General features: G+C 42.9%; 1 protein-coding gene across 12 annotated transcripts in view; it reads left to right on the forward strand.

Moving 5' to 3' along the window:
- Positions 1-16,991, forward strand: part of TRIM9 (tripartite motif containing 9) — a 96,811-nt gene extending 79,820 nt beyond the window's left edge. For 2 of the 12 annotated variants that reach the window (XM_080664201.1, XM_080664200.1), the window contains 6 exons: positions 5,947-6,135; positions 8,578-8,619; positions 9,038-9,061; positions 9,870-10,119; positions 12,489-12,651; positions 14,886-16,991. In XM_080664201.1, coding sequence (XP_080520327.1) covers positions 5,947-6,135; positions 8,578-8,619; positions 9,038-9,061; positions 9,870-10,119; positions 12,489-12,651; positions 14,886-14,948 — 731 coding nt within the window. In that variant the 3' untranslated portion in view covers positions 14,949-16,991. Of the gene's footprint in view, positions 1-5,946; positions 6,136-8,577; positions 8,620-9,037; positions 9,062-9,869; positions 10,174-12,488; positions 12,652-14,885 lie in introns of all 12 variants that reach the window. The other 10 variants (XM_080664194.1, XM_080664199.1, XM_080664202.1 and 7 more) reach the window with 6 other exon arrangements.
- Positions 16,992-19,322: the final 2,331 nt, after the last annotated feature.

A 19,322-nucleotide genomic window follows, 5' to 3' on the forward strand; every position in this document is an offset into this window, starting at 1 on the left:
CATTTTGAGACTATCGATAAGGCTGTAAATTCCAGCACTTCGGCAAAGAGCTGCTCGGAGCCCTGAGAAGGTGTTCTTAAGCATTTTCTTAGTTGAATGTCGTTGGGGCCATCTCCCCAACACCTTCCAGGATTGTTTTATCTAATGACAATAAAAGGATAGGGGTCTTCAACTTACATCGTAGAAACTGCTTTCTAAAAGAGGACTGAGAAGGCATTATTCATGAATATCAAAATGCCTTTTGCCCCGTTAGACTCAGCATCACCCTACCCCTACTACTATGATAGCTCCTCCCACACATCACAGGAACTAACCCAGAGAACAGGCAGCGGCGCAGACCGAATGTAGCCCCAGAATGGCCTCCAATGCATCGGTCCTAAATCTTTTTATAGGTATTTTGTGGTGATTTGGGGCCAGCATAAGTACTGCCCTCTCAAACCCTGATGTCCTGAGATCCCTCCGCCAGAGAAGCTGTAACCGAGGTGGGGGGGATGAAGAACCGCAGCTGATCTCAGAAACAACCACAGAGAATGCCCCAGCCCGCCCACCCCCTACTTCCAAAACTCCAAAGAAAGGAGTGATATGTTTGTCTTTCAATCCGTTCAAAGGATTACTCTATTTAGAGAAGGAAGATTAACCCTTAATAAGTACAGAGTTTGGAGAATGATATTAAGTCATCTACACAAACCTCAGTCACCAGTGAGACCACTGGTGTGTGCCCTTTACCTTTCATATATTTCCAAAAGCATCAACGGCATTGTCACCCCCAAAATTTTATCCACCAAGAATTGATCCTGCCTGGGTGCCTCTCCTGTCCTGTCACAGTTAAAGGCTTTGATGTGTCCTTTAATCTCTCGGGATTTCAGTTTGTTGTTGTTTTGGGGAGGTTTCGGGTTTTGTTTGTTTGTTTGTTGTTTTTGTTTATAGTCGGAGAGCAGATGACCTATAATAAGTACCCTCTGTGATTTTTTTCCCTGTGGCTTCTCTCTTCAAAATTACTCCTGAAAGCTATTAACTACTTCAGAAAATGCTATGAACAGGTGTAGACAGCTCCCACCTCCTCAGAGCATCTTCCTGGGTCTTAGAGGTCTGCCTGTGATACTGAAGTTTCAACACTAATAGGAGGCAGCTGGAAAGGGATCGCATCAGGAAAAGTAAGGTTCACTGTAGATACTTTTCCTATGCCTCTGTTTTGCTTTTCCTAAAGCCTCTCCCAACATAATTTAGTTGGGAGAACATGCATTTTCAGGGCAAAATCCTCATGGGAGGTACATCCTATCGGAACAAATTTGGGTAGATTTTATAACGTCCAAGGTGAAAGGCATGATGACAGGTCTCAGAGCCCAGGAAGGAGAGACACTTGGTTCCTTTTAATTCTGATAACATCCGTGATGTCCCATGGAACTTCCTGAAGTTTTCCATTGGGCCGAATTGGATCCAGACCCTATTTTTTGTTCTGAGGAATGTGCTTTGCAGTTGACACTCTTTTGGAGCAGGTTAGTCCTTTGGAACCTTTTTTATCTGTTTAAATATAGGAATTTTTAGTTCTTCTGATGACAGTTCCTTATAGATAATGCCATGGTATTGTAAATTGGAGTGGAGGACTTGGGGACAAAGTATGCAGCTGTCCCAGTGGCAGTAAGAGGCTGTTCCATTTGTTCTTATAAAAGGTTTCAAAAACAGATTTGTTTCTCATTTCTCAACTGCAATTAATGCCACACTTACGAACACTTAAAATACCACCTTCCCCTGTAAATTATATACCAGTGGACATCACTGTGACTCTGGATACTTATTAGGCCATTGAAGGAAACTTGACCTCCTTCATTCATTTCTTTCTCTCTTTTAAAAATCTTCCCAACAAATGCAAATTCTTTTCCAGCTGACTTAAAATTGAACTGAAACTCACCTTTAATGCTGCTCGTGCCATCCTTAGTGACCTTCCTTGCTTTACTGCTCTCTGAAATGCAGCCATCTCGCTGGGCCAGTGCCCCAGGGCTGCTGAAGTTACCAAGCTGTTCACTAGCAGACAGAGAGACAACCAGGAATCCACCAGGGCACAGAAGCAGCTGGAGTAGCACACACTCTCAGAAGGATACCCTGTCAGTTTGCCTTTCCTCTTTGAATTTCAAAAATTACACCTCCATTACTGTACTTTACACTTCCACAATAGTCTATGATGTCCATAGAAATCTTTAGTATTTTGTATATGTTAGAATCAGTCAAGAAGCTCTACCCTCAGAAGAGTGAAAAATGAATCAATACTATAAACACAGACTTTCACTAAATTATTCTTTTTCTATGGTCAGCTTTCCTGCCAGTTCATGTTTCCTGGCTACTTAGTTCTAATACAATGTTTGGCATAAGGTAGGTGTTCAATAAATGTTAGCTAATGAATCAAAGAAATACAGTTATCCAAACAGAAGTACCACCCAGACATTCTTTTTTCACCTCAAACCCAAAAGTCAGTAGGCAATAAATGAGGTCCACCAGCCGAACTTTGCTTTGATAATTCTTGATCCTGCAACCCCAAGTGAGAAGGGAAAGCAGTCCAGACAAGGGCAAGAGGAAAATGATGGTCCATGTCAAAGCTGATGGAAAGTGTCCTGACCTATTCCCATTATGAACACAGTCCCCATCCCAGTGTCACAGATATGCCTAGAGTGGTCACACCAGTATTCAGCTGCCATACTGTTTTTCATTGCTCTTTCCTGTTAAACTGCTTTTACTTAGCAGACAGGAACACTGCATGGGATGAAACATGACAGGAACATAAAGCCTTTTAAGGATCTACTTGTCTTTCTCTAGTGGTCTACATGCTAAAAACCACTGATAATCATCCTGGATATTAGCTATGAATTAAAATATGGCTTTGCATCATGTATTCTGGGGGGCGAAAAAGATAATCTCGTTCCCATTTGTCTTGACTAATAGAATACTAATGGCTAAGAAGCCTTTTCAGGTCTCAATATTTGTGCTTTGAAGGGAGGGGGGAAGTGAGATGTACATACTTCCTGCATCCCATGCTACAACACAAAATACACACGTCTAGCTGTGTGTATGCACAATGTGAGTTATGTGATTTGACCAAACAAGGGAGTGGCATACAGTTCCCAATATTGTCTTATTGTCTTTGGTTCATGTCTTTAAACAAGATTAAAGCTTTGAAAACCTTACCATAGAAGGCAGATCAGAAATAGATTCTACTTATCCCAGAAAAAGGAAAGAATTAAAGGGGATTGGTGACCGCCTTCAAATACTTGAAGACCTAGTGATCTGTTCTGTGTGGTCCCAGGTAGTAATGCTACAAATGATGACTGGAGCTCCCAAAGAGGCATTTCCAAACCAATATAAGCAATAACTACACACCAATAGGCTGCCCTGGGGTGATGAGTTTCTTAATGCAGGGGGTCAAGGTAGAGTTTGATGATTGCTCCTCAGATGTTACCACAATGTGTCTTCCCTCTAAGACTCCTGCAACTTAAGATAATATCAAGTGGCATAGATGGTTCATAGGCAGCAGATTAAACATTTGCCCTATGTGCTCATGGGGATGGGCATAAAGACATTCATGTGGAATGTGCTCTCTCTCGTAATTCATTTGAGATGCTCCTTAGAGAACATGGGGTAAGAGCCCAGCTGGTAGGGTGTGGGTGGCCATATGTGGGAAAAACTCAAAGACAGAAATGGACAGTTGGATAATGTGGTTATTAAATAATCTTGCCTGAGTAGAGGGCATACTTCAAGAATGAGAGGAATCGCCTAACCGGTTTGGCTCAGTGGATAGAGCGTCGGCCTGTGGACTCAAGGGTCCCGGGTTCGATTCCGGTCAAGGGCATGTGCCTTGGTTGCGGGCACATCCCCAGTGGGAGGTGTGCAGGAGGCAGCTGATCGATGTATCTCTCTCATCGATGTTTCTAACTCTCTATCCCTCTCCTTTCCTCTCTGTAAAAAATCAATAAAATATATTAAAAAAAAAAAAAAAAGAATGAGAGGAGTCAAGGAAAACTGAGTCATCAATAAACAATGGATCCACATGAAAGGATAGAAAGACAGTACTATTTTAGTGTTGAGTTATTAATCCCATAAATAATGATAGCTACCCTCAGTCCTCACCCCATGGAGTGGTATCCTCACCAACTCTAAGTTTTTCTTCCTGGTGCTAAGAATAGAAAAGGTAAGTACAATCCATGATGGGCTCATATATGTTCCCAAGGTCAGGATTCAGTACATATCTTTTCACTGATTTTCAGATGATTACTTGGGGTTCTGATATACTCTGAAATTAATTTTACTATATATGCCCTTTCTCTTAATTTTTAAAGCAACAATTATTTTCGATATAATAAATCGATTGTTACCACAGATTTTTTTCAATAAAAGATCTTTCTTTGACAAGAATATCACTGTAAATGCCTTTTCTCCCTAAAAGAAGTCCACATCAGTTTGTGGTGCTGTATTGTTGTTTTTCAAATTTTCCCATTAAACTAAAAGACTAATTTCCCCTTGAGACAATTATAACAGGAATTAATTCTGATTTACTATTTCTGAACAAAGAAATGATCCTATATGTCAAATCATCCAAACCATATAAAGTTTAGGTAGAGGAAAATTTTAATATATTCTCATTGGAACCATGATGTGTTATGTCTATAAACAGCAATTCCTTTTCTCTGGGATCTGGTTTATACTTTTAAAAAAAAAAAATCCCCTCAAGAATAAGTCTAAAGCCTAAAAAGCTAACTTTCATATTCTAGGTTCAGAAATGAAAACGAGGCGACTTTTGACAATATTAAAATGAAAACCCACCAGGGCCCCTGTTCTAAGCCCTTCAAGGAAGATCATATTCCACAAACATGCACTCCCCTTATTTTTGCTTGAACATAATAGCATTTTCACAGGATAAAGGATGTGTTCAAAGCAGGCTCAAACCAGAAAAATATCCTCAAGAACACCCTCTGGCCATTGAAGTAAAATTACTTTTTCAATGGGAAGAAAGTTCCTGGTTGGTTTTAGACACTGACTCTTACCATCATGTCATGTGTAGTTGCTAATTTATGACTATCAAACTGTGTTCTAAGAAAGCCCCATTTGGTAAAACATCAATCTCTGCCCAGACCACCCAACTTGCAAAGAACCAGTTATTGATTGACAAAAGAGAAAGGAGTGAATTTAGTAATTTAGAGAAACTACCTCCCAAGCCCTTCTAAAGCCAGATCAAGTAATTTATAAGTCCTTTCTCTAGTATAATGGTGGTCTTCACACCAGACCTGACTATCTAAAAATAAAGACCTTTTTGTGCCACCAATTCACCTCACCAATGCCCACAGTTTGTTTATTATTAGAGAACCAGAGATGTTCAAGGGGCATCCCTAGGGTCTGATCATAACTCAGAAACAAAGGTAAGACTCCTGCAATGTCAGCCCTATTTTCCTCGCCTATCCGAAGAGCAAGTCTCGAGTGTGCTGGTATAGAAAAGTCATCCATTTTGAAATGGAAAAAACTATATATGGAGGGAAGAGGGAAAATGTGGAACAGCAGGGAGTTGGTAAAAATCATCACCTCCTAAGTAGAAACCCTTTAAGAGGTAGTAACTTCGGAACTAGCTGAAGAGGGTGAAGTATTAATCCTTGGTCACTACTGGGTAAAATTTACCTCTAAAGTTTTTAATTTCAACTCTAAAAATATTTAATTAAAAGGAAACTTTCTCTACCATGAAAAATTGGGGGAAATGAAAACAACTGTATGTGATGTCCTCTGCCTGGTCTTGGGTTCTGATCTGCCTAGAATTCCCTCCCAGCCCAAGCCATTTGGATTAGAAAAGCCTGTGGCAACAGCAGGCGGGATGAGGCTTTGTACAGATGCATTGAAAGGCAGGTCTTGGGGAACTGTGCACGGGCAGGTGGCAGATTTCTGATCTCTAGTTTGCATTGATCTTACATTTAGACACAGATTCAGAAGAACAGACACTCCCTTTTCCAGTGCCTTCGGAAAGATTGCCGCTCCGTAGAATGAGTCCTTTCTCCTCCACCCTAAATCTACAGCCCAGCTTTCCCGGGAGATCCTACTTTGATTTCCGATCCTCACCCCACCAGCTGAGCTTGCATTCCTCCTTACAGTCTCTCAATGCACCGGGTGAGCTGAGCTCCTCTAACCTTTCCTCTTGATCTCTGTGCCTTGAAGGCATCTCTGAACTAGCTGTTTTGTATTTGCCATTCATGTGCGTGGAGCCGGCCATGAGCTAGTCTCTATGTTTGTGGCCTGCTTTGATATGAGGGGCATTTGGACCAGGGAGCTTTGTGGTGGTCTTGTTTGTGTGGTGTGAGGGTCCCCTTTCCCTGCCCCCCACCCCCACCATCGAGTTGTGGTCAATGTACAATGGCATTGGAAAGCGATGAGTGAAGTTGTTCTTTTTGCACAAGCTGGTACCACCATGGACATCCTGCTCTGTCATCATACGCAGTGGCATAGCACGGCACAGGAGCTGGCTGAGGGGAGGCCTTAGAGGTTTGCAACCCTGCTGTATCCAGGAAACCAGCTATGCCTGGGGCACTGGATCAGTGCATCCCGCCTGGAATGGTCTGATTAAACATAGACTCAAGAGATCTTTATGGAAAAAAATAAGACAAAGCACACCAACAGCAGAATGCACCATACAAACAAGCAAACCAGAGGGCAGAAAGTAAAAACATTTTCTGCAAAAGCCTGTGCTCAAGGCTGGGTTTTGGCGGGGGTGGGTTTCCAAGCAAAGGGGAAGGACCACCACTAGCTGAATTAGAAGCCCTTCACTAGCTTAAGGCCCAAAGACCCGAGTCATTGAAGAGTCTGGCCTCCCCAGAGGTTTCCCACAGCCCAGCAGGTTGTGACAGGGCTCTAGGCCGACTGCAGGAAAGCTAGACCTGTGTTCCCATGCAGTGAACTGTCTAGCAAGTGGAAACTTTAAATATCTACGAGGCAGACCTATTTGATCTCTTCAGGACTATATTGTAATCATGGATACACATGATGCACATTTCACATTCCCAAAGGTTTCTTTTGTTTCTTATTTTATTCTTTTTGCTCATCCCACATCCTGGAATGAAGACCACAGCATGACAGTGCAAAAAGGATGCGGAGACTTCAAGCTCTCTTTAAAATGACATTTTTCCTTTGTGCTTTTACGTTTCTTATTGTTTTTCTGTGCACTACTGGCTTTCAGACATGCTTTGTTATGGAATTCTTTTCACTTGTGTCTAATGTACTGGAATATTGTAATAGTCTTTGTAATGTATATTGTCTCAAGAATAAAATGAAATGTGGGTTTCGGGGTAATTGATGGCTGTTTGCGCTGTTCTAGTTGTATCGTTGAATCTTGAATGTTTGACAGTGTGTTTAAAGTAGTGTAAAAAGATTCCACAAAACTTGTTTTGAAAAAAACTTGCACAAAGGCATGATTCATTTAAACGTGTTAAAAGCCCTGTTGAGATTCTACAAATTTATTTCCAAAGCTGGATATGAAATTCGGTTTTAAAACTCCATGTGTTCTCAGAAGAAAATTATTCTTTTGTATGCAAATTCATTCCAGAGTAACCAAAAACAAGTAAGTTCAAAATCTTTAAATTTTGCTTTTAACTCAATTATTAGTCCTAAGTTCCCTTCTTAATTCTTCTGAAACTCTTTTAATTTAGTGTATCATCCTTCAATTGTTTTACAAATTAATATTTTAGGGTCTTATGAATTGAAAAAATTTAAATTATCCTCTCTAGGGGATACCCTAGTGCTCATTAAAAGCATGTTTTCTAAGCAGTCTCTGGAACCACTTGAAATCATAGTTCTCACATCTTTGAGCATGTTAATACAAAACTGCTTCCTCCACCCAATGCAACTTCTCATGGTGCAGGGAGGGGTACCAAATCCTAAGGAAAGGGGGTAGTTGGAAAAGTTCCACAGGTGATTCTAAACTATCTCTGAGATCACTCACACCCCCACCATCCACCAATCCCCCTCCTCTTCCTTAGATGCGAAGGATGTAGTAAAATAATCTGAGGAGAAGATGAGGCCATTTTTATTACATTTCACTCGTGTCATTATTAATAATTATCAGATGTATTTATTAGCATATAGATTACATTTCCCGTTTGGTTACCTGCGTATCATTTCACTTGGGCCCAGTCACAACAAAGGCCTAACCCGAGTTAGAAGTGCATGGAATAATGATGGAGAATGGAGTTTTATCAAGATCCAGTGTTTTCTCCCATTTCAATGGGATAAATTTTTCTCATTTCTAAACAGTAATCCTTCTTAATGTGGAAACTTTAGTGGAAAAGATTGAATTTGAAAAAGGAGAAAATTTAAGCTGTACAATTTAGAATCAATTAGAGGAGGATTTATGAAATGGAAAAAAAGAGGTACTTTTTATTTCAAAAAAGCAGAGAAGCCATTTGGACTCATCAAATAAACTAACATAAAAGGGCTTTGGTTTTTCATGAATCAAGCCTCTGGTGACTTTATTCAGCAGGTGCTTTTTAAGTGTAAACAAATAATTTTTATCAACATGGTTGTTGCTTCATAGCTTTGATGTGTAGTATCTCTTTATAGGATGCAATTTTGAGCCACAATCTGCACCTTACTCTCAATTAGGCAAGTATACCTATTGTAATTGTTATCTTTTACTTCTGTGATCAGTATGCTCAATTTTCTTCACAAAATAAATGGCAATAGCTTCTTTTATGTCAATAAAATTGTCTAATTGTCATTCAAATACCATTACAATGGCTTCTCAAATACTTAGAAAAATGGAAAAGATACCTGTATTTTAATTTTATACCTCAAAGATTACTTTTTCTGGCCAGTTTTCTTACATATACATCAATGCCAAGCACTCTTTATGAGCGCTAAGTGTGGGTAAGGGTAGTCAGACCAACTTGTGTGCTGTTCCTAGAGTTTAAAATTGAGCCCTTTTTTGGTATTAGCCTATCAAAAGAGCTGTGTTTTCTTATCAATGTCAATTTTGCTTCCTATTTCTCTCTCCCATGCCTTTCACTTGGAATGACAACAGTTGACATTAAAAAGCTGTTGGCAGGTATGAAATAAACTTACTCTTATACAAATAGCAAAGACCACAGTGCCTGTGAGGTGGCTCACAGCTTCCGTAAGTCAGCAGTGACTTCTCTCTAGAGTGTGTGGTCGGCAGGCGGCATTTAGAACTCGGGGCATAGCAATGTGGACAAAGACATCGTTCTATCTGCACCTCATGTCCCAAACACCTGCTACAAACTGTATGTTTAAGCTATAAAGGACGCAACCTGTCCTGAGTCCACGTCACAAGCACTCATGAAAATCCGTTCATGTCGCTGACAGCGTCGCAGCTTTTCTGAGCTTTCACTAGCACTGAGGACATTTTCAAAATGACTGCATTTGAGCAGTTCTGCCGAAGGAATATTTCCTGGTCTCAGTGTGTTTTATCCCTCCTCCTTCTAGGACTCTAGATCCCAGCCTCCCTGCCTCAGGGTCACACAGGCATTTTAGCGCATCCCTCTCACTTTATGTCTCTGGTGTACTGTCTGCCAGTCACCGGGTGAAGGGACTTGCACCTGCCAAAATCGATGCCACTCCACTCCCAGATCACCTGTTTGGGAGTGCAGTCTGAGCCAGGTAACCCCTGCTAAATCGGCCGGGTGTCCTCCGTCTGCTTCTGGGCACAGAGAGTACCAGCTCCCAGGATGTGGGGCCTGTCTGCTCGCTCATGGCCCCTTCTGGCCCCGGACGCCTCCCTCCTGCATGGCAGCATGAAAATGGGACACAGCGCCCCTCAGCCGCCCAGGAGTCTGGTATGGTATTGGGTCCACTGGGTCCGTCTTACTAACCCCACTCCTTTCTGTTGTTCCCAGTGGCCTGGTTTGCTTTTGACCCCGGCTCAGCACACTCGGACATCATCTTCTCCAACGACAACCTGACTGTGACCTGCAGCAGCTATGATGACCGGGTGGTACTGGGGAAGACCGGCTTCTCCAAGGGTGTCCACTACTGGGAGATAACTGTGGATCGCTACGATAACCACCCCGACCCTGCCTTTGGCGTGGCCCGCATGGACGTGATGAAGGATGTGATGTTAGGAAAGGACGACAAAGCTTGGGCAATGTATGTGGACAATAACCGGAGCTGGTTCATGCACAACAACTCGCACACCAACAGGTACCCTGCAGCCCCCAAACCAAGCCTTCTTCACGTTGGCTTCTGGGCAAGAACGAGAGCCCAAGTTCAAAGACCTATTAAATAGACAACATTAAGGAGGTGGAGGTCGAGGTCGGGCAGGCGGTCTTCATTAAGTAGCGCAGGAGTTCTGCTAGTCTTAACTGAGGACATCCTCATGGGTACAGTGTTCGTTTGTTTGCTCACATAATGGCAGAGACATCAGCTCTTTCCTAGGCCCTTCGCTGTAATATCCCACCCCTGGCCAGAAACTAAGAATCCCTCTGCACACCCATTACAGGACAACATTCCAGGATTCTAAACTCTAGTTCCACTTAACAGAAAAGCCACTTTGGACAAGTTATTTCGTTTTTCTAAACCTCCATTTTCAAATCCACCAAATTAGGATATTAATATTTTTCCATGCAGGAATGTTCCCAAGATTAAATGGAATGTGCAAAAATGCCTACATCAGAGGCATCTGAAAATAGAAGCTATTGTTTCTCTTCTTATGATTATTCCCAATACCACTGCTCAGAAGAGAGACGAGTTAATAAACTAAATCTTGTGGATGCCAATTTGGATAGCTTTGTACTTGAAGAAGTCTCTTATAATTGTACAGATTCAGAGCACCCAGTGTGGTGGGAAAGGAGAACATAGCAATCTCCTTAGATTTTCCTCTACCACCAAAATGGAAGCCCACACTGTGACAGCTTTAACCCACACGGTGACAGTTTTCCTAGACTTCCTTTTCATTTGGTTTGTGTCTTCTTCCTCAAATGTATTTTTTATGAATTTCTTAGATAAGTATCTTTCATGGACCCTGTCCTCTTTATTCTCAATGATTTCCCCAGGATACATTCTCATTGGTGTTTCTTAAAAAAAAAAAAAAAAAAAAAAAATCAGTCCGATCAAAAGGAAAGTGAGCGAGGCAGTGGTAGGATAGTGGCCTCTACCTTTTCAGCCTTCGCTGCATGCTCATTGCTGCCCCTTCTCTAGACAGGGCATCATAGGACCTCCAACTCCTGTTCCCTTGCTGGTGTGTATTACTATCTCTCTAAGTGAGCACGCATACCATTTCAGCCTGCTGTCAAACCCCATTAGATGCAGCTAAGTAGTTTTCTTCAGTGACCTACATTTGGAGGGAGCCCTCTGTAACTGGATCTCTGAATCCACCACCCCTGTACCATGCTTACCTTTCCCTCTTAGCTTCTTTATTTTGAAGTGAAGGGGTGAATAATGGCCACTGTCACACTATGCAGAGAAACACATTCTTAAAGCTGAACACGCCTGCTTGCATGCAAATTCGTGTCACTTGTGCTGTCATTGTGGAAGGTGTGAATACAAGACACAATTTATAAACCTGTCTTTTAACAGCTATGTGTAGTCCGTCTTCTGCATGCCAGAGGGAAAGACCAACACTCTTAAATGTCTGTGCTCTGCAGAGAGGAGGATGAAATTAAATACTGCTAGCCCTCAACGAGGGGAAGTTACAAAGCTGCTCATCCATGCTGAATGGTGTTTGTGAAACCACCCATTGAAGCATAAGACACAATTCACTGTGAAATGTCATTTGAGTTCAGATTCTTTAAAATCACTCCATCTCTTACAGGGGAGAGCCCCCTTCTTCGATGTTGTCACTTTATAGAGAGCCTCCAACTTCTCAATGCAGATGCAACATGCAAAGTTACCATCTTTCTGGAATGAATTTTTCTATTTAAAGGGTAGCCTAAGGCCCCAAATCCAATTTTTCATGCATATGTTTAAATTCGGCTTAAATTCTTCTCTATTTTGATTTTTAAATTAAGTCCCTCTTGATTAAGTGAGGCTGAATCCACACCCCCTGTGCAGCGTGTAGGACACAGCTGCGGGCAGAACTCAGCCGGCCCAACGGCTACTCTCTTTCTTGGTCTTCAATGCTTTGTTTGCTGAGCCGTCGGTGGTGGTGACCCTGTGTGAATGAGGTCACCCTCAGCAACAGCAGAGCAGCGCTGTTGAACCCATCCGTTCTCAGCAGGGGCCATACTTCCCCCAAGGCCATGAAAATTGCTTTGGGGGAGTAAGCAGTATACCCTTTTAATATATAAAGCACAGATATGCATCCACACATAAATAGATACACAATGTATCTGTGATATTAACATTTCGTGTAAAGAGAAGTGATTAGGGAGGAGGGGCCTGTCTTAAAAGGCTCCTGGGAGGGAGGAGACACTACTTGTAAACAAGTCAAGGAACACTTAACCACACAAACGGGGAGCTCCCAGCACGATGACAGGCAAGGGAAACCCAATTGCTTTTTGTTGTTGTTGTTTTCACAGAACTGAGGGAGGGATCGCAAAAGGGGCCACAATCGGAGTCCTGCTCGACTTAAACAGGAAAACCTTGACATTTTTTATCAACGATGAACAGCAAGGGCCCATCGCCTTCGAGAACATGGAGGGCCTCTTCTTCCCGGCAGTGAGCCTCAACAGGAACGTGCAGGTCAGCAGCGCGCCATGAGTGCAGAAGTGGCTTCTGCTCGCTCTGCTTCTGGGCTGCCCGTGGGTAGGCAAGTCCACCCCTGAGAGAGGGCAGCTGACGGTGTCAGGTCCAGACCCAGACAGGTAGGAAAGGAGGAGGGAAAGGGGTCAACATTGACAGCTGACATGCTCCCGAACCAGCCTAAGCCCCTTTGTTCTACTTGGACACAGTCGAGTTAACAGCAACTGGGAAACTTGAATTCTATTCCTGGTTTGCTAATGATTGTTCCTCTGAGCCCTGGTTTCATCTTTAGTAGAAATGAAACTCCTGGACCAGCTGGCATGAAAACAAGTGCCTCGTGCAGTCCCATGAGTGCCTGAGAAGAGAGGGTGTAAGACTGAACTATTAGCACCGTTATCAGAAATTTTGAGCATCTTCTCTGCACTCTTACTTGATTTATGGGGATGGAAAACAGTCCCTTCCCCCAAAAAGTAGTTATTTCTGATTTATTGTGAACTAGAGGCCCGATGCATGAAGATTCATGCAAGAATGGGCCTTCCTTCCCCTGGCTGCCGGCACCAACATTGCTTGGGCCTGGAGTCGCCTTTCTGCCTTCGCACGCTGCCCAGAGGCCCGGAGTGGCTGGGACAGGGTGGAACGCCTGTGTCCAACCCCGTCCCTGGCCGCTCAGCACCTGTGTATGCAAATTAACCCACCATCTTTTTTGGTTAATTTGCATACTCACTCCTGATTGGCTGGTGGGCATCGCAAAGATACAGTCAATTTGCATCTTACTCTTTTATTAGTGTAGATAGGAAAACAACAGATCCTTCTCATTCGTTCATTCAACAAATATATGTTGAGTGCCTTTACTGTGAGGCACTATTATAAGTATTATTCATCAGCAAAAACAAAAACAGATAAAAATCTTGCCCTCCTAGAGCTCACACTCTAGTTGTAGGAGACAGACAACAAGTAAGCACAATTACCATGTTCATTATAGAGTGTGTGTGAAGGCAGTCAGTGAGAGGGAGCAAAGACAGAGGTAGGGGAAGGGGATCAAGAGTGCTGGGGTTGGAGGGTGTTGTGGTCTTAAACAGGGTAGTCAGTGTGGGTAGGCCTTGATGCAGTCACAGGTGAGCTGAGCCTTGAAGGGGGTGAGGGAGGGAGCTATGTGGGGCTTTCCAGGCAGAGGGAACAGCCAGAGCAAAGTTTCTAAGGCCTGAGGGGCCTCACCAGGCAAGAAAAGGCCACTGGGGTTGGGGGCAGTGGGAGAAATGATCAGGAAGGGGTGGGCCCCGCCAGCCACAGCTAGGACTTGGGCTTTCATTTCTCTCTTGAGCTAGAACTCTCATTGTCAGCGTTAATCTCACTCAGCAAATGGCTACCTTAAGATAGGACTTAAGAATCAAAATACTGCAGGTAATTTTTGCTCTACTCAGAACCAGTCTTGGGAGCTATTTAAAAAATCCATTGTTGTTTATCAGGATGTACAGTTGAAGTGATACCAGCCCAGTGACCTCTGCCCTCCTGCAACTAGTTGAATTTTTCTGGGAGGCTGAAATCTAATCTATCAAGTTCAGCCTCTACATTGGAAAAAAGGAAACCATAAAATACCCTAGAAATGAGCCTTGGAAAACCTCAAAGTTTTCCACAGTTTTAGCTGCTCTGAGTATCTTTAGATCAAGGCTCTTGGGCTGGGGAAGATGAGGACAAGAATGGAAATGATGGCAGTACTGTGCAAAGTGATTCTAGCCTTGTCCATTGCGGTATGAGGTTGGACAGAAATCAGTGAAATTGTGTTAAGTGCCCATATTTCTTCACACCTGACAATCATCTATGCAATCCCCAACGGAAAGGTTTACCATCATTGGAATAACTAGTGGACAAGTAATAACGGAAGGGTTGTCTGCTTATCTGTTCTCTAACCATGGATTTGGCAGTGATCACTACAATGTGGCCAACAGGCTTTGCAGATCAATGCCTGGGTCTTTAGTCATAAGAAACACAATTTCTCCAGAATCATAGTATCAAGTGTCTCCAGGATCTGGGAACCCACCATGATGACTAGGTTCCCAGCACAGGCAGAATTCTACTGCAATTCTCTTCAACATGCTCTAGAGTATGGGTTAAAGAAGAGTGACCAGATCCCTTTGGAATTAGGAACACACCCCCTGTGCCCTGGGAAGGAGGGTGCAGGGGGAGGGGGGCGGGGGTGCTGCTATGCCTCCAAGACTCACAGTCTCTTCCCCCAGGTCACACTTCACACCGGGCTCCCAGTCCCTGACTTCTACTCCAGCAGAGCATCAATAGCCTAAGGACGTGCTGTGGAGGCGCCAGCTGCCTGCTCTTACCTCCACCTGAGAAGCAACTGCAAGGTGCTCAGCCAGAGCTTGATGGGATGCCAGAGAGCTGGAAGGAGAGGGAGAAGGAGGAGAGCAAAGCTGGTCCTCTATGGTCTTTACACCCCACAGCTCCGCCCCTTCCCTTCCAACCTCTCTATTGCTATAATGCCTGCGTTCACGCCCATGTGCAGCAATTCCATCCAGCGAAGGACCCAGACAACCCACGTGTCACTTCGTTTCCTCTTTCAGATTTTGCTTTTAGTTAACTTCATTTTTATGTGGGTGAGTTACATTGTGTTTCCCTGCTGATCATGTTATCAGTGACATATGGAACTGGCCCTGCCAAGAGGAAATTCCCCTGATAACTTGTTTTCTTCAGCTTTCTGTCAGAGGTTGTAGGGAGAGGTAGGGAAGAATGAGCTGAATTTGGAGCCTGCAGTTTACCTCCTAGAATGTCCTTGTCCTGCCACCTCTCGTGCAGTGTTAGCTCTGCATAGCTGATCTTTGGGAGGTGGACAGAGTGAAGGTAGCTTTGAAAAGTTTTCCTATTCTTTGAAGCACAAAAGTATCAGCTACACAGCTACACCGTGGGTAGGACTGTTAGAATAGCTGGGTCATTAGGACAGGCCAGAACGCGGGTCATTGAATGAAACTGGAAAGTCTCCAGACATAAGCAGACCAGGGCACTTAACAATTTGGTTCATTTCTTTAATACACGTTTTTGATTGAGAGCCTCCTATGGACCAGGCACTATTCTAGACACGGGAGACAGTGGTGAGTACACAGGTGTGGTCTCTGTCCTCCTAGGAGAACAACCCAAAAATAAAATGACAACAAATTGTTGTAATTAGAAAGGAAGTAAACAAGGGAGAGAGAGGCTCATTGGCAAGATGTTTTAAACCCCCTGCCGTGATGCTAAAAATCCACATATTTTGGCCACAGCACCAGAAACATACCAACTCAATGCCTTTTCAACCGTGCTATTTTAATTAGGGTACCTGCTGCCATTCATCACAGAGCCCTTCTTTGGTAGAAACGATGTCAACATTCTTATTTGTTAATGCTGCAACGATACTAAGCCTTAAAAATGTATGGGGGAGGGGGGAGGAATAGTGGCCAGAAGGAGGTGGGCCCATCCTCAGTAGTGGGGCACTTAGGTTTTAGGCCATCTTAGCACATTCTCAGGATAAACACGCTCGCCCCCATGTACTCTCTGTGCCTGTGACAGATGAAAAAATCCATCCTCTCTGCTGCCATGTACAACCTGACTTCCTGGAGTCGTTCAAATAATGTTTGGAAGAAAATGAAATTGTATGCAATTGCTATGAGTGATAGCAAAACGATAATGCTAGTTACTTCTATCGAGAGAGAGACTGACATGTAAGTTCCCCTTCAGATTCTTTAGTTTAACATGACATTTTAGAAAATGTAGGACCTGGAAAGATGTTCTGATTAGTCGTCTAAATATTTGCCAGTGAGCCAAGAAATTCACCACAAAAACAACAACAACAACAACAACAACACACACACACACACACACACACACACACACACACACACACAACAAGAATAACAAATAAAAGGGAAGAGGTAGGATGGGAAAGCTAACAAATTAAAGTTTTGGCAAAAAAGTAATATATGTAAATAGCTACTGATTTAGTTTTGTGCTTACCTGGTTTAGATGAGTTCTCTCAGTTACAGCTTTTCTAGTCACGTGTACCTAATTTATTGAATGGGTGCTATCCTGTTTCTGTCCGTCCTGGTTTCTCTTGGCTGCAGAAAACCTCTGTTGCAGGGCAACACTAGTTTGATATTTGATTTACTCTCCAATGAGACTCGATGGCTGGGCCGCTGTAGACTCATAGTTACCCTTGTTCTTTATGAAATCCATCCTGCTAATTAGATTTCTAGTGACTTGTAACATGTAGTTTACACAGAATTGCAAGAATAGAAGCTGCTGTACTGGAAAAAAATGACATTTCTGGTGTGCCAATAAACGATTTTTATGAGAGAACATGATATGTGTCTTTAGAATCTCTGGGGGGGTTTTGCCTGTTTGGGAATGACAATTCACTTTTGTCAAAGCAACGCTTCTTCAGTGAAGTGTAATTAGAAAGTCCCGCAGAGCTCTTGAAAGCACCTGTTATTTATCCCTTTTTCTCCTGGGTGCTGGCACTGTCTCCCGGGAGCACTCAGCCCCTCCGTCTTAACTTAGTGTGAAACTTTTATAGTTTAGATTCGGGTGGGGTCTGCCTCCAACCACTGGGGACTGACTTTTAACAAAGCTGCTCCTAAAGAAGCCACAGACTCGTACTGCAAAATACAGTGTCGCTGACTTTTTCAAACCTCGTTCCTTAAACATTCTTTTGAATGTTTATGTGGCTAAATAATACAATATTTTTTGTGCATTTGGATGGCTAAACAATACGGGTGTTTTTAAGTCATTACAACATTATTGATCTCCTTTGCATTGTTAGTAACTTCTTAAAATAAACTGCCGTTGTTCTTCATAAAAAGAAAAACATCACCTAAAAGTATATGATCCAGGCTACTGTCGCAGAGTGGAGCATCAGGCAGGTGGTAGCAGCTGCTGCTCTGCCAGGTTTCTGCTCCTCCCTCTTTTCTCATCACCTCCACCCCTCCCCCAATGCTTTTTTCTTCTCCCCACCTCTCCTCTGTTTTTTTCTCTCTTTTGTTCACTCCCTAATGGAACACTTTGGCTGGTTTCTTACTCTTCTCATGATACCAAGGTTAATGGAACTTCTGATTCCTGCTATTTTCTCAGAGGAGCGATTAAGTGATTTACAAGAAATCATCCCATTTTCTGGGAACGAGATCCTGTTTTATCTGCCTCTAACGTGTGCATTAATCAATGGTCAACCTATTGATAAGACAGGAGGGCTTGCTTTTGAATCAGGATTTCTGATTATGAATCAAGGGAACTTTGGCTAAAGAAGTTCCCAGATCACATTACTTTGTAATTTATATGAATATGCTAAAGACACCTGCATATGTTCTTCAAATATATGTGCCAGCTACTTCCACTGAGATTGGTGTTTATGGAATCTTAGGTCTGACATACATCACACATAACTGAGGCTACCTACATCTTGTCTTTATCTGAAGAGCCAGCTTTTCGGATACATGCAGAATGTGGGGTATTTTGAACAATGGAAGCACCTAATTAAATACATAGAAACAGCCCTTGCCAGTTGCTCAGTGGTTAGAGCATTGGCCCTTGGACTGAAGGGACGTGGGTTCGATTCCCAGTCAAAGGCACCTACCTGAGTTGCAGGTTCCATACCTGGCCCTGGTCGGGGCACGTGCAGGAGGCAACCAATCGATATCTCTCTCACATTGATGTTTCTCCCTCTTTGTTTTCCTTCTTCCCTTTCACTCTCTAAAAATCAATGGGAAAAATATCCTTGGGTGAGGATTAACAACAAAAAAATAAACAAATAAACACACAGAAACATCAGTCTGGTCCTTTGCACTTATTATCTGCTCCACTCTGCCACAGCTGTGCTAAGCTAAGAGAAGCGGCAGGTATAGACTTAGATAACACAGAATTAGAAAGTGGGGATGGCTGCACAACCTTGTGAATACAGTAAAAATCACTGAACTGTACACTTTAAAAGAGTGAAGGGCCATGTTGGACATGACCAGGACTCTCCTTGCAGCCTCCCTCACACCACACCTAACAGTCCATTCCTATTTTACCAAGCCTGTCCTCTAAGGTAAAGCCCAAAGCAGAGGGGGAGGGGTGTCGAGGACCTAGCAGCTGACCCCTGACCCTATCTTTCCTTTCCCTTCCCACTTCCCCATATTCTCTACCTTCCTAGCAGAGACTTTAACCTTACCCTTCCCTAAGGGCCATCGTGGTGGAGAGAGTAGAAAACCTGGCTACCATTAAGGAAGCAATTCAAAAAAGCACTTACATCTAGCAAGTCAACTTTGGGGCCGTGGACCGCATTCCTTGTTTATTTGGCTCATGATAGCCTTTGAGTTTGACATGCTTGGCTCACATACTCCCTGTGGTTATGAATCTTGTTCACATATTTTTCCTTCTCCCATGGGTAAAAATAAACATACCATGAAATCCAAAAGGGTTAATATTGTGGTTGATAATCTTGCCTTTTTCCTCCCAAAAATTTTTCTGAAATTCTCTAATAATTAATGAAGACAATGGAAATAATTTCATTAATAAGCATGGCTGAATGTTAAATGTTAATTACCTGCTTATCAACTTACAAACCATCTTTTTTTTTTAAATCCTCACCCAAGGAAATGTTTATTGATTTTAGAAAGAGAAGAAGGGAGAGGGAAAGAGAAAAACATTGATGTGAG

Source organism: Plecotus auritus, assembly GCF_963455305.1.
Source record: "Plecotus auritus genome assembly, chromosome: 1".
Classification (NCBI taxonomy): Eukaryota; Metazoa; Chordata; class Mammalia; order Chiroptera; family Vespertilionidae; genus Plecotus; species Plecotus auritus.